Source organism: Aplidium turbinatum, chromosome 13 (genome assembly GCF_918807975.1).
Source record: "Aplidium turbinatum chromosome 13, kaAplTurb1.1, whole genome shotgun sequence".
Lineage (NCBI taxonomy): Eukaryota > Metazoa > Chordata > Ascidiacea > Aplousobranchia > Polyclinidae > Aplidium > Aplidium turbinatum.
The window spans coordinates 6,459,765-6,475,519 of record NC_137484.1 but is presented as its reverse complement, the minus strand read 5'-3'; the positions used below and the strand labels follow the sequence as shown (position 1 = coordinate 6,475,519).

Genomic DNA, 15,755 nt, shown 5'->3' with positions numbered 1-15,755 from the left:
CGAATCTTATTACCCGGTTTTATTGCCGTTTTGGATTCGGATAGTATAGGATCCGAATCCTTCTGGATTCGGTATTCTGAATTGCCCATCCCTATATACTGCCCCCTGCAAAATCAAAACACCCCCGTTGAGAACCACTGGCTTACATCCTACAAGCCCAGAGATTTTATCTTTTTTATGAACAATGTATTTATTCTCATTTCGTTTCAAAATACGTTCTTTGATGAAGAATTTTGTTTTGATAAAATGAAGTTTCTTCTGCACACTGGCTGCTGTTCCACAACGGCAGCATTAACTGAACTTGAGAAAGTCTTTCTTCAATCACTCTTCTTGCATTGGTGGTACTGCTATATGGCTATTAGACTGCAAACTTTTAAAATAACCACTCTCTAAAAACATGCAGAACAACTTTTTCCAATCTGAAAAGTATGAGTGGATGCCAGACTAAGAACAATGTTTATGTAGGTGACATTGCGAATGGCCCGTTTCGGTGAGTCTGATTCGGTGAGTCCGATTCCTTAACGGGGGTTTTTTCAATTTCTTTTTTAAATTATCGGGTACCGTAGCCTAATTATCATTGCTGTTTTAGGGTTAGAGGTTTGGAGTTAGGGTTAGGAGTTGGAGGTTAGGAACTCACCGAATCGGACTCATCGAATCGGACTCACCGAATCGGACTCACCGAATAGTAGCAGACCCGTGATATTGATTGGTTGAATAATGAATAACTTTTGATATGAAATATTACCTACCGGTAGCCTACTGTTAAAAACATTTATCCTTAAGATATAACCTCATTGAAAATATCACTCAGTCGCTATATCCTCCTGAAGCAGATTGCACGTCAACATGGGTCATTTGCCTTTTCTCAGCACGGAATGTAGTTTCTAATTCTATTAAAAATAACCTAACCTAATATTTACAATTAAAGGTTTTCAATTCTTTTGTTTTTATAGATTTGTTTGATTAAGTTTATTTTTTTATTTTGATTATAAGTTAATTTTTATTGCTGTCAAGAAAGAATAATAATCCTCATTTGGATCTGTTTGTCACTTTTCTTAAGGAGTGTCCATCTTATTTTAATAAGGTATGTATATAATACTTGCCTGAAACTCACCTGCTGTATTTATAAATGTTCAATTGTTGTAGTTAAAGTTGCAGATATATATATTGTATCTTGGAAGTTTTTTATTACTGGTATAAAAGTGTTATTTCCCTTTATAAGTACTGTACTACAATTTTTGCATCATTAACAATAGAAGGCTGTTGTTTTGATTGTTTTATGCACGATTTTATGTTTAATTAGTTTAAAGTTGCAGCTTACAGTAGGCCTATCTACCTCTCTATGCTTTGAAACGTTTAATTCTTGATTTTGACAACAATTTTTCATATTCAGGATTTTGTGTTGAGCACACCCATCAGGCAGTATGAGGGAGTATAAACTTGTTGTGTTGGGTTCTGGAGGTGTTGGAAAGAGTGCATTAGTAAGCTACTGGTTAACGCTTGGTTGTCGATTCACTGTGCTAGTGACATTAACAAACAAGATTTTTAGTATATATATTATCCTAATCACAATTAATGTTTTTGGTTGTTTAGCTGTATTTATTTGGTAGTTTAGCTGTAAATATCTTGATGTGAAGTTATCACAAGTTAAAATTTTTATTGCAACCTGAAATGTCAACACACAACTTGACATCAAAGGACATAATGTTGATAGATAGCTAGTCACTTTGTTCTGCAATTAAACATGCAATTAAATCATCACAATGTACTTTGCTGTGCCACTATGGCTGCACTGACCCTGCGTGCTTAGTAAAACGCCGAGGAGCAACTCACATCTGCGATGGATACAGTGCTATATGAAAACACTTATTATTATTGCTGTTTTTATGCAGACAGTACAATTCGTTCAAGGGATTTTTGTCGAAAAATATGATCCAACAATAGAAGACAGTTACAGAAAGGTAATTGTTTTATTTTTGATATGGAACTTTGTTAAGCATATATACAATTTATTGCAATAGTGTATTATAGTATATTATATATATGTGGTAGTTCTCTATGCTATATTAATCTGACACGCTAATTATGACTTGTTTAATTGTAAGAACAAACAGGAATCAATTAATAAAACAAAATGTTTGTTTCAGCAAGTGGAAGTGGAAAATCAACAATCTATGTTGGAGATATTAGATACTGCAGGCACTGTGAGTCATTCTTGATGGCAAATATATATTCAGTGGATACATTTTAACCATAAATTTCAATAAAATATTTTCTTGGGATATTAAAAGTCCATAAAAGAAATCATCTGCTTGTTTTGACCGGTACACTTACACACAGGCTATGCCAAGCTTCAAGTTTATCTGGAGGCCCATCTGCTACCCTTGATAGCAGTCAAAATTACCAGTATATTATATCATATATAAATTGATAATTTAAGTAATAGTTGATTAGTATATATATATAGTCTTTTTGTATGTTTTGGATATTTTTGTGCTGTTGTTACCATGCAAATAATGAACTTGGCAAATGATTTTGGCACTTATGCTGGAAATCCGAAGAGCATTTGGCTACACTGGTAATAGGAAAAAAAATTGTCTTTTTTTATGATGAAACTAAGAGTTTTACAGTGATTTGAGTTGAGCAAACCACACTTTGGCAAATAGGATTCTTAAAACTATCACTTAAAAGTGATCTAAAGCACATTCAGCTTAGAGTTCAAAATTACATCGGCCCCCAGTCAATATTATTAGTTCGTGTGCTGGCATGGCCTGCATATATAGATTGCCATGCATCAGCCTATTGTTGACTATCTGGCTGAGCTGTGAAAGCACCTGCATGATGTTTGATAGGACGTCGTCTGTTAAATATAACATGCAATTACAATTTATAGCTTAATCACGAAAATTGCTTTGGCACAACCACAAGTTTTATTGTTTGATGTTCAGTTTTTCTACCATAATGGTCTCATGGCTTGTTACTAATTTCTGTAATAACAGAAATATTGCAACAGCTAACATTGGTGAATGTAATAATCGATAATATTATACATCCCAGACAGACAGCAATTGATTTGCTGTCTGGGATACTTATTACACTTCATTCAACTTTACAATGCTATACCATAGTGATTAGTCATGCTTATTGTGGATCAATCTACCGTGATAAATATAAATGCAATGACTTATGAAAATATGGCAATTTTCATGGGTTGGCAGAGTTCTACAAGTAGCAAGTTTACACTCTCACTCTGTTGAGGCTTAGGCTCTCTTGCTGGCTTGTAATGTATATAAGTCTTTGCTGTCAAGGGTTTCAGTGCTGAGAAAACTGAAATAGTCTAGATCAGTTATCCATGTTGTCCAAGTCTTTATTTTTGTTGTGTTTTATACACAATTTACCAGCAAGCAAAACATTGTTTATTTGTTGCATACAACCAGTTGCTTTACTGCATACAACCTGCAATAGTCATGTTGGTCGTTTCGTTGAACTCTCCACTGTCTGGTTATTTCTTTAACAATATTTTCCATCGCCTTTGATGTTGAAATGTGTTGGTGAATATTATTGTGCATGCTAAAAGTCAAAATATATGCTTTGGCCAGCTTGTTCAGAAGGAATGTAATGTCTGGATTGTATGAATTTTCTTGTTTAAATGAGTTTGTTTGTAAGCACACTTAAATTAATTTTTATTTAAGGAACAATTCACAGCCATGAGAGATTTATATATGAAGAATGGCCAAGGTTTTGTGCTTGTCTACAGTATCACATCACAAGCTTCATTTAATGATCTCGCAGACTTGCGAGAACAAATTCTTAGAGTTAAAGATCAAGACGATGTAAGTTTTATGTGTATTATTTGCCAACAAACATGATGGAAGGTTTGCTTCCTTTGCCATAAAGTGCAACTACTTTTCTTGCACTGATTATCGTACTTTTTTGTGCAAAGCTATTAATAAAGATTGTCGTAGATAAGTAGAGTCAGTATCGCCGCTTGTTAACCACAATTGTCCGTATAGCTTTCAATGCATCAGCTATATTATTTTTGCCATGTCATTTATATGTAGGTATATATACTTATTTTTTTTGTAACAGAAAATTCAAAATAATTTTTAACAAAAATCCTGACAGTTACAATGAAGTAGTTGGCCTTGTCAGTGCGTTTCCTCTTACAAGGCCAAAGTAGAACACTTACTTTTTGACACAGACTGTTTTTATTGTTTTATTACCAGCCCATGTAGCTTGCACATCTGCTGACTAAATTGAAGTAATAAAACAATCAATACTAACATGAGACAACGGACAAATCCTTGATTGCCTGCAGCGAGAACTAATTTTGATTTCCCCAAAGTTCCAATTTACCTCGTGGCAATTAGTAAACGGTTTTGGTTTTCTTGGTTAATCTTTTGAGGTGAAATAGACTGCTCATTTTAAATAAATAATACAGTAGAAATGCCACTCGGCATATGCAAAGATTATCTGGTGTGTGAGGAAGCCGGAGTCTTATTGTACTGACGAGTAACGTGAAGTAGATGAATATGGGTGGTTTAACAGCAAAAATACCACTGTGAGAAGGACCCAAAACAGCATGCAATTGCAATGCTTTTCAGCCTTGCGAAAGACCAGGACATCAATCTGTCACTAAAGGGGTTATATCCTGAAAGAACCTCTGTTGCCTACTCTAATCAAGGTTGCATCTCACTTGATAGTTATATACCATAGTCAAGAAAGAAAATGCATAGCCTATTGAAACCCCTGTGTCACTGTTTTCACGCCAATGGCTTCAAATTTTTGTTGTTTTAAAGAAAAATCACTACATAGTATTTGCTGGAAACTGTTGTAACGTGTTGGTGGCAGTATGACATCATTACGCCATTTCCGCTGCCATATCTCAGCCAGCTATTCAGTCGTTTTGTTACATTGATTAAACGTCTGCAGACGTTGAAGCAATGTAAAACGCGACTGATTTGCTCTCTGGAACGCTGCTGTTGGTTGTGGATTGAGGGTTGTCAATTTGTAGCTTATCCCTTTATTCAAGAATGAAGGAGTGGCACTGCGTTTACTTATATTGATGGATATTTCACTTCAATAGGTGCCGATGATCCTGGTCGGTAATAAATGCGATTTAGAAGACGAAAGAATTGTTACGAAAGATCAAGGAGAACAACTGGCAAAGCAATGGCGATGGTAAGAAAACTTGTGTTGCTACCATGTGATGTCTTGAATAAAACAAACTTTTCAGCTAAAAAGAATTGGCAAACGTTGCATCAGTGTCAAAAGTACCGACCTAGACAGCAAAATTTGTCATTTTTACGTTGGTTCAAGTTCAACGTCTGCAGACGTTAAATCAATGTAAAAATGATGGGTTTCGCTCATTTTCACAACGTCCAATAAAGACGTTGAATCTGCAAATGCGAAGTGTGACATTGATTTGTCTTCCATCCGATATTTTTTCACAATATACGAAATGACGTTTTTCCTAATCCTCGTTATCGTTCGAATTTCCGAAGAACTTACGTTCGTTCGATAATGCTTGTGTTTTGATTGACAACACATTAGTTTATCCTGGTAAACTAAGAAAGGAACATGTTTTTGTTTCGGAAAGCACTTCTTGCTTTACGACTGAGTCGGTTGGCCGATGAAGGACGCTTTCTTCTGTAAGTGTGGATACTGGACAAGTTGCGTATTACTTGAGATAATATTCAAAATGTGTGAGATTCTCCTGCTACCTAGTCAAAATTACGAAATGATATGAAGTAACCTCTACGGTACATTTTGTTGATTTGATTTTAAAATTGTTATCTATTGCTTGAGGGTTTTGAATACAAGCGTTCTAACTGAAAATGTAAACTCACAACACAGACCAGGTATTAAGTCAAACCTTCACTTGTTAGTCTTGTGGTAATTGGCCCTTTCTAATTACACCACACCAGTCACAAATTCTACAACGCAAAACGAAAGTGCGTCCTTGCGCCTGTTTATCACAGGAATTCGACTGGTCTTTGGTATCAAGCTAGAAGCTGCGTCACACATTTCTGTTCTTTTCTTTTCGAAATCCAAAATATAATCCAGTTAATTGCATTATCAGCATTGTATTGCCCTCTTTAGAAATGATTACATTCACAAGAATTCTTATGCGGTGAAGTACATATTCACCTTCTGGCGACCCCGTAAGGGGTGAAACAGGCTGTAAAGGTTACTTTGATAATAGTGATTCAATCTACTTGGGTTCGTTTATGTATCTATATATATGACGCACGTACTTTTAGATACGATTGCTTTGAAGTATGCATGCAACCGGTATACTGACATTGGATTGTATGTACAGGAGTCTAATAGTCTACAAGACTCATTGGTCTAATTTTTTGTTACATTGTGATTCGTGTTGTAGTTATTATTTTTCATAGGTCTATTGAGTTTCGGCTATACCTCAGTATCTCACCTATTATGTGCTATATAATACTTGTGATAGGTGTGCCAGCTGGTGTATTGCTCAGCCTGCTTGTTCATGCTGAGGTTTCAGGTTTGATTCCTGTATCAAGCATGTCCCATTCAGTGAACAGTCAGTAGCATGAGTTACTGTTTTGTTCAAAGTTAAGTCGATTTGTGAGAACCATGCCACAACACATCGTTAGCCAACTCCCATCCATTTCTCCAATCACAGAGGATTCGAATCTTATTTCACCTACATCACACACTTATCATTCAAATAATAATGCCTAAAATTGTTTTTTCTCTACTTGATTTTACAACGAAATAAATGCACGTTGTGCAGCTCGCGCTGATCATGTCTCGAACACTGATGACACAACCACACATTATTGATTTATAACCTCTCAATATGTTCCTGTGTTAATCGCATTGCTATTTCCGGCAGCTTAATTTTTTGTTTTGTTTTGGCTCCCCGGCTGGTAATTTTCAAGAATCGGATCGATGGCTACATTAGCTTCGGTATGTTTGTTGAAAAGCAATTGCTGCGATACGGTGTTTAAAGGTGTTTGTTGAGTTGCGAAAACAAGAAGCAGTGTAGCTATACAAATTTCTAACGTAGTTATACATATTCTAATACCCAATGTGTTGTGCTTTTTAATACAAACTTATTGACATACTAACAAATTTATCGAAGCTAGCTTTCAGCTCTTCACAACACGAACGGCCAGACGTTATGCACTGGAAATTCACGCGATATTCATTGGTCAATATCAAATAAGACATTTTTGTCCTTGGAGTTTTATTTTGAAAGCAACAACGACTTCACCATTCGATGGTTTTGGAAACTTTACATTCCTCTCCAAATATAACCATCACAATTTACAAGTGTAACTCAGTCCCTCGGTGATATTGAGAAGTTGTGAAACTGCCTGCGTTAGTTTAACAAGTCACATCCGGTAGCCTGTTGCCACACCACGGTGACTTTAAGCCATACATAACAAAAGCCGTTTTACAACATTAATTTGACGTTAAATCTTATCGTAATTCTTTCTTCGCTGTGATGAGTCGCAAGAAAGCTGAATGAAAGTGCTTTCAACCTCTTTTTCAGCGCTTGAGCAATTTTTCCGTTTGTTCTTACTTCCGAAAATGTTTTGGTAAATGTCAAGACGCACACTTCCAAGCCTACTTGTCATTTCAGAGCGTTTTTAACGAGAAAAGGAAGCAGCTTTTGTTGGTATAATATGGTAAAAGCTAATTTTGCACTCATCAAGCGTTTCCTAGATTGTCTCCATTATAACAGAATATTGTAACACACTCGTAATAATGAATCTAAAGGTTAAGGATTAATAAGAAAGAAGCACATTCTAAATACCCACAACAATGCTTGATAGCAACGACCCTAGTGCAGATGTTGTGATGTATATGTACCGTACTTGAAATATATATGGAAATGTATATCTGTTTAAACCGATGTGTGTCCTTAATACTTTTGTGTGTTCCATTTATGGGCAAGTTTCACGTCATGAGGTATTGTGTAGCAATGCCTGAATCAATACAAGGAAATAATCACACAACTAGAAAGAAAGAAATATCTATTGCCATTTACTTCTAGTAGTGTCCTCATGAATATTGCAGTGTAAGTTGTGCACATTGCATGAATACGCTTGCTACATTGCTATTGAACTGCTGTGTGTATGCTGCGATCATACCCTCAACGTATATAGGGCTCCATGGTTGAGGGAGTGTATCCTACGGTATATTGTTTGTCATCCATTCTACATAATATGTCGCTTTTGTGTTTTGTAGCTCTTGGATGGAAACCTCAGCCAAGTCTAAAATCAACGTAGAGCATGTAAGTTCATTTTCTGTATTCAATGTTTTACTGAACATACTGCATTTTTAAAGCATTTCCTAGATATTTTGCAAGAGCGTGGTATGCTAAATGAAGTTTAGTTTACCATAACAACGCTCAGACCATGTGTGCATTATTAAATCTTATAAAAATATGGTAACTTTGGTTCATAGAATCACTCTGTATCCCAGCTAGCAAAATTCGTTCTCTTCACATGGATTTAACCTCTGCAGACGTTGAATCAATGTGAAAAAAGGACTGATTCGTTGGCTGGTTATTGATTGTGACGCTTTGCTCATAGCTGTTTTAAGTTACATCGCCTACTATATGTTTTTATTTTCAATCACACACTCTATAGGAGGATTATACATATCATGATTATACATTTGATTATACATGGCCTGTAGCCCTGTATGATCAAAACTGGTTGCTGATGATGAGTTTGGAGCGTGGGTAATATTCGTTAGTTTGAGCTCTGTATGACGTAGGATTGCATAGGTTAATTGTTAGAAGGCTGAGAAATGTCATTCATTTGTTGCCAGACAATGCTCATCGTTTATGACATGTACGATATGTTCAAATTTATGCGATGTAGATATTTTTCGATCTTGTGACGCAAATCAATAGAAAAACGCCAGAGCCCAGAAAGAAGAAAAAGAAGGGGTCTGGATGCAACCTTTTGTGAAATCTTTGTTTCAACGTAAAAATCCATTTGGTAAGTTTGGGAATCCAAGCCACCCAACGCAGAGAGAAAAAAACAATCTGTGCTTGTTGCTTGTTCAAAAAGCACTTGCCTCAGTGAAAACACATGCTTGGAAATTGTTGTGTGCGTCGAGTGCTGTGTCTGCGTGGTTGAAGACTTGATGTTTTGTCAAACTTCGGCCGTTTGGTTACCCCTTGTGGTTTTCCATGTTTGTTTGTTGCTGAAAATATGGCTTAGCTTTTATTTGCAAACCCCAACAGGCTTTCTTCGAGTTAGTCAAACAGATCAACTCCAGGCAGCCACCACCTCCTCCCAAGAGCGGGTGCTGTTCCATCCTTTAGGGCATTTTTCCATTTCCAGTTTTTCTAGCTTGGTAAGTTCTTGCACGGGTCTCCGCCTGCTGTTTCTTCTGCTGCTGGTTAAAACGCACTCGTTTTAAACTTAGCCTCTTGATGGTAGAGTTGAAAAAAGAAAGCAAGGATGATTTTTAGTCTCGTGGTGATTTTTCATTAACCAAACTTTAAAGTTTAACAAAGCCGTTTGCTAAGGAATACTACATGAACTTGAGGGTTATCTTTATCGATTCACCATCGCTTTAATATTTTATTGAAGCGACCCTTATAGCTGGGTTATCATGCACAATTAAAACGTTTCTTTGATGATTATATGAAATTTGGATCTTTAAACTTATTTAATTTTTTACAATTCGATTGAAGGGAGGGGGGGGGAGTGTACAAGCGCAAAGGTGAATAGAAATATCACAACAATTTTTTGTCTGAACTCTTCAACATGTCAAAGGGCAAGTATTGTTTATAGGCCATGTACTGAAAACTATCGAGTCAGAAAAGATGTCATCACGTGTCCTGAATTTAAATGCATTGAAATCTACCCTTGTTTATACATCCAGCTGGCAAATTTCATCCATCTCACATTGATTTAACGTCTGGAGATATTGGATCAATGCCAAAATGAATGAATTTTTAAAACTGACGTTGGCTTCGTCTCTGTTTGCAAAAGTTACCTGTTGGCGACGTTCAAACGATGTAAAAAGTCAGGTTTTCCTGACTTAGCTCCCTTAAACAATAAGATATGACAAGGTGCAGTTAAAAATGAGCCACCTTTCCTCGCATTAGAAAGTTTGGAAGTTTGTCAAGAGTTAATTGAAAATGTAATCTGTTAAATAGTTCATAAGGCGATTTTCATCATTTCCCATCACCTTGAAGGTGACTGGGGTGGCTTCTGTGAAAATTGAACACAGAGTTTTTATCACGTTTGGATTTCTAACACCAGCAGCAGAGGAAACCGTGTGCTTGCTCCTGAAAAGAAATTATCTATTTTAGGTTGATTCAACTATTCCCCAACGTTGAATCAACGTATATTTATAGAGAAGTTTCTGGCGACCTATTTTGGTGAATGAAAGAATCAATTTTATTTTTGCTGAATTGGTTTCAAATTTAAGTCTTTTTGCTCATTGCGCATCTCGAAAAACCTTTAACGATTCTTTTTCACGCTTGACATTTATTTTACGATTTCTACCAATCCTTTTGCTTGATGATCTTTTCTTTTGTTGAATGCCATTAGGATTTTATTTGAAAATAGCAGTTGTTCTTACGTCGATGAAACGTCAGAATCCGTTAAGTTAACCTTACAGCTAACACTATTTCTATGCGAAGATGTTAATTAATTAAACTTAAGACTTTTTTTAATGACATGTGTCATAAAAATCGCATTATTTGATTTTGGAGGTTGCGACAACACCCTTTTTTTGCCTCACTTCGATTTCAATCCAGCTAAAGGTCTTGCGTATGGTTAACATCATCATAGGCTGTAGGATTTGAGTCAGGCTAACTTGGATAAGCACTGGACATTGAGAATGCCATCACACACAGACAGCAAATCAGCTGTTTTTCACATTGATTCAACGTCTACAAAATGTACAAAAACGACTGATTTGCTGTCTGGGACGCACGGTCCTGTTTTGGCATTTATTTTTTTCATTCATTTGACGTATTAAAACCTTGAAGAGATACAAAATTCTGTATAACTTCGACATATGTCATAATATTTGATTGAAAATGCATGCATTCCAGGTATGAAATCATTTATTCTGTACTTCTGCGCTCTGGTTTTGTTGTAGCAGCCCGTCCAAGTTGCATGACTGTGCATGGGAGTGTTCTTGAGTTTTCCAAGCAGTTGAAGTTTCAATTAACGTTTCGGTATTCGTATATTAACTATTGCGCGTCGGCCTACTATTTTACATTTTTACGATTGAAAATTGTTTTAGGTTTGGGTTTTTTTCTGTTTGCTGACAGTCTCCGGCGACAATACCAGGTTTTTAAAACGTAACCCCTTCAACAAAACCTTGCTGTATTCATATCGTGTTAGCGTCGCTAGGCTTAGAAACGATGCAACATTAGCACTTTTGCTGACAGGGGTGATACATCAACATTTTGCAAACTCTCGCCGAGAGAAAATGATAAGGCTTGGTGTTGGATCTAGGTGGCGTTGGTTGGACCCGCCATGTTGTCGCGTGTGTGTGTGCACGCCGTCCTACACATTGACATGTGTAAGCGCGTGATTTCTGCGCATGGAAAGAATGGTTCCGTTTCCTGCATGTGGCACTGACGCAATCAATCAAATTTGGTTCTTTTTGTCTGTTACTGGGTGATGGTTTTTAGATTGCTGTACACTTTGATCAAAGCTTTTTCGTAAATTCAACTTCACCTGATGTTGAATTAACGAAAAAGACGAAGCGTTTGTGTCAAATACCGGCTTAAAAGTACTTGGCTATATTTATTTCCCAATCGATTAAACGGCTGATGTGGAGTGGTCTTGTGCGACATGTGTCTCTTACCCATATAAGGAGATTGCTGATATCACGTTATGAGGTTATTACGTTTTCCTTCTATGTTGATCATTGCCAGATATTGATTCATTTTTCTAAACAATTTTATTGATAAATTATCTCAAGTAATAATTTGTAACCTTTCTATATCTTATTAATATGATGTCTCTTAATATGATGTCACGTTTTTTGTGGTAATTTTTCAAAACACATTCTTGTATTGTAGTTACAACACACTTTATTTTTTAACTTCATCAATGATGTCATACAAGACCATTCGACAAATCCCCATGTCACGTTTTCGCAATTTTTAAGTTAATTTTACGTTTGATGACATTTGAACAAAAGAAAAAGGTAAACTTCTATTTCTGTCCCATATATATAAATCTTAATGCACGAATGCTTTCCATCACTTTGTTAGTGACAGACTCATACAACATCGTGCTTGTTGCTACTTTTGATATCAATGACATTTGATTGAGTTTGCCAACATTCTCCGCAAACTGTTTATTTTTTTGTTTATTTCTTGTTTTCAAGTTCACTGCATGCATTGCTTTTCACTTACTCGTGTTTTTCGTTGTTCTAGATCTCCTAACCATATTTTTGGATCTTTTCCTTCATTGAAGATGCATTCAAAAACTGTACGTAATGGTCTTTGACAAATTAACTCTGGACACCGGACAGTTCTTCGCTGAAGCGAAGTCACGTGACGTTGTTGAAGACAGCGAAGTGATAGATGACCAATTTGTTTTCGATAAATTTTCAACTACCAATTTTGTAAATAGTGTTTTATTCTCAGCTGGCAAATCTACGTTTTTTATATTGACCTGTCTTCGCGACGTTGAATCGATGTAAAAACGCAAGATTTGCTGCTGCCTGGCCACACCTTTGTACGATATGCGCCAAATCAGAAAATAAGTCCGGCTTGGTTTTGCTAAAGCGACGTTTCATCGATATTGAAACAAAGTGTTGACAGTGAATCCACCTGATGACGTAACTGAAAGTGTTAGCTGAAATGGAAGTTTTCGTTTTCACGGCAATTAGTCTGGATAGAAATATTTCCCGCAATGATGTCACAACCCAAGAGGATTATTGTCTTTGACAAAATTGTGTTCTTAGTGTCGCGTTTACAAATATCAAATTGTCGCAAAAAGCAGTTGGTTTTTCGTTTGTGTCCTTTTCTCCCACGCATGCCACTATGGGGAGGTGCCACATTCAATGTGTGCAACATTGGAGTAGACTTTAATGCTTAAAAGAATTTTTCATTTTGCTCCTTGCAAAAATGAACAGACGTCTAATGATTGACTTCGACCGTCCAGCCAGGGATTCAGTAGTTTTTCACATTGCTTCTTCGACATAACCCAGACTGAATATCAACCGTTTTTTTTACATTGATTTTACGTCTGCAAACGTTGAACTAGCGTTAAAAGGGACTGAGTTCTGGCTACATCTTAGTCCACACTCTCTTCTCAAACCATACCAGACAGCAAAATCTGTTGTTTTTTCATTGATTTAACGTCAGTCCCTTCTCAAACCATGATACAATCTCTTTGCTGAGCAACGTGCACTTATCACCACAACCACAAAAATAATCTTGAACTGTTTGTCTGGTTGAATTGTTTGTTGGAGTTAAATGTTGTGGAGGATTAGTTACCTTCCATTGGCATACCTGCAACACATTCTTTAAAAATATGTGGAGACTTGCATTTATCTGATGGCTTAAGCGCATTTTTGTGGCTTTGTCTCAGTGAAATACCCCAAACAGTTCAACACTCAACGCCGAAATAAACGTAGCTTGCGCTCAAATTGAAAATACTATTGTCAGGAAATCACTCAAGCGTCTACAGAAGTTGAATCAATGTAAAAGAACCGATTTGCTGGTTGAGTGCTCACTTAAGGAGAACGGCTGACACGCGAGTAATTTTATTGCCAAAAATGGCAAGCAGCTTTTGCAATGCGCTACAAACAGCGCAAATAAGTGCACTCTTTGGTTCACCAACGTCGTAGTCAGCAAAATCGAAAGATGAAGTCATGTATAAAACATTGAAGTTAAATGACATGGTGCTACTGGTGCAAATTAAGCTAAACTATCACAAGAATAAGATGTATAAAGCAGGTTGTCACTATACATTTGTGATAGTTTAGCTTAATTTGCACCAGTAGAACGCATCATGTTATTTAACTAAATGTCTGGTGAACAGCCCCTTCAATTTTCAAACATTGAAGTTTTGATAAAACACTTTATTGCTTTTGCTGTCATAGTCAAAATTGTTTGCGATGTAGACCACGATAACTTGTAGAATGTCATTGAATAAGTTGTTGATCGTTAAACATGCTTTCATTTTATAAATGTTAAAATATAAGCTAAAGTATAAGTAATAACGTGTTTCTGGTGTTTCTTAAACCTCCGTTCTGGCTTCTCCTGTTGGGAGAATTGCAGATTTAAATTTTATTAGAATCCACGTTTAAGGATGCAGCCAAACGACTAAAATCAGTAAATAAAACAAGCAGGTTTGGCAACTAAACAAAATTTATTTATAGAACTTTCGCCGTCGTGAAGACGGCTTCATTAGTACTCTTATTCAAATAGAATCAATTTCTATTCAAATAGAATCAATTATATTTAAATAGAATATTTCTATTTGAATAAGAGTACTGATGAAGCCGTCTTCACGGCGGCGAAAGGTTTACAAATAACTTTTGCTTAGCTGCCAAACCTGCTTGTTTTATTTACCAAAATACCATATTTTGCTTTTTTCTGAAATTTGAAAATTATCATCAAGAATTTCTAACATTTGCACTGATGGGAAAATATCCACATTACATTATGTTGCTGCAGGATTGTAATTGGACTTTGTTTGACAAGTTTACATTTGTGCTGATGTTTGTGCATTGGTATAAGTGTTGTTAAGTTGTTTTCGTCAGACATTTTTGTGAAGATATTTAAAAAAGTTTTGCAGGCTGCTCTCTTGTATACATTTCATGGATGTTTCATATAGCATGTTAAACAACGGACGTCAAATTTCCTTTATCCGACCACAACGTTGTTTTTGCATCTATTAAATGTCAATTTAATGTTTGATTTTCGTTTATTTGACCAATCTGAATATTGTGCAATTTCAGTTGCGTTTGGATTTAATAGCAACAGGCCAAAAGAAAGGTATTTGATTTAGATCTAGAACCTTGGTACTTGCCAGTTTATTTGAAGGTAAAGTACTATTACTAAAAAAATTGAATTGTAGACAAAACATTCAGAAATTGTGTCTTATGAAGTTTTGACGCTATTTGCCAAAAAGGGGCTTTATTATTATTTTGAAATTTGGCGGTGAAATCAGTTGTTTTTTTGTGTGTTATCGTATCATTGATATGAAAGCTTGGTATTCTGTAGCCTAACAAGCATCTAAATTATTTTTATGTTTAGACAAATATAGTGTTATTCTTCTGGTTTCGACAATGTCCTAATGTTCTTGTATATATGAGTAACTGCAACCTATGTATATTAACCTTATGCTATTCTCCAGCATCTGATAGAGACTATTTTTACCGACAATCGCCACGAGAAATCGGTTCTGTCGGTTTCCCACTTGCCACGTGTCAAAAGGAAACTTTTGAAGTTGTACGTCACGTTTGGAGTTCACTTACGTTTGAACACCTTCAGAACTGAAAGGATTTTGTCTAAACTCTAAGCAGTCTTCATGTGACATTATTATTGTCGATTTATTGCGTTATGATTGGCAACCCCAAATAAAATTAATCGCGACGGTAACTTTTTCTTCTTCCTGTTTTATGTCTCATGTCGTAGAATCAGGGTAGGACGGGGTCTGGCAAGGCGCATCCTCAGACTCCATTCATCTCATCTGCCACCTCTTCCTATCATCATTTATGGTATCACTCCATGTCTTCTTGGGACGTCCAGGCTTCTTTTGTAC

At 36.2% G+C, this 15,755-nt stretch overlaps 1 protein-coding gene across 3 annotated transcripts; it reads left to right on the top strand.

Moving 5' to 3' along the window:
- Window positions 1-953: 953 nt before the first annotated feature.
- On the top strand, window positions 954-15,592 carry LOC145782584 (ras-related protein Rap-1b-like). 3 transcript variants are annotated; one of them, XR_014290848.1, is made up of 10 exons: window positions 954-1,084; window positions 1,394-1,481; window positions 1,893-1,961; window positions 2,148-2,204; window positions 3,693-3,833; window positions 5,087-5,181; window positions 8,233-8,278; window positions 8,874-8,993; window positions 12,413-13,874; window positions 13,972-15,592. XR_014290848.1 is itself a non-coding variant. In XM_082594397.1 (9 exons), the coding sequence occupies exons 2-8, from the start codon at window positions 1,425-1,427 to the stop codon at window positions 9,320-9,322; spliced, it is 546 nt and encodes a 181-aa protein (XP_082450523.1). In that variant the 5' UTR covers window positions 954-1,084; window positions 1,394-1,424; the 3' UTR covers window positions 9,323-9,354; window positions 12,413-15,592. The 3 variants fall into 3 exon arrangements, 2 of the variants coding, with proteins under 2 accessions (XP_082450523.1, XP_082450522.1); XM_082594397.1 differs by lacking the exon at window positions 8,874-8,993 and adding an exon at window positions 9,242-9,354 and having other exon boundaries at window positions 12,413-15,592; XM_082594396.1 differs by having other exon boundaries at window positions 12,413-15,592.
- The last annotated feature ends 163 nt before the right edge of the window (window positions 15,593-15,755 follow it).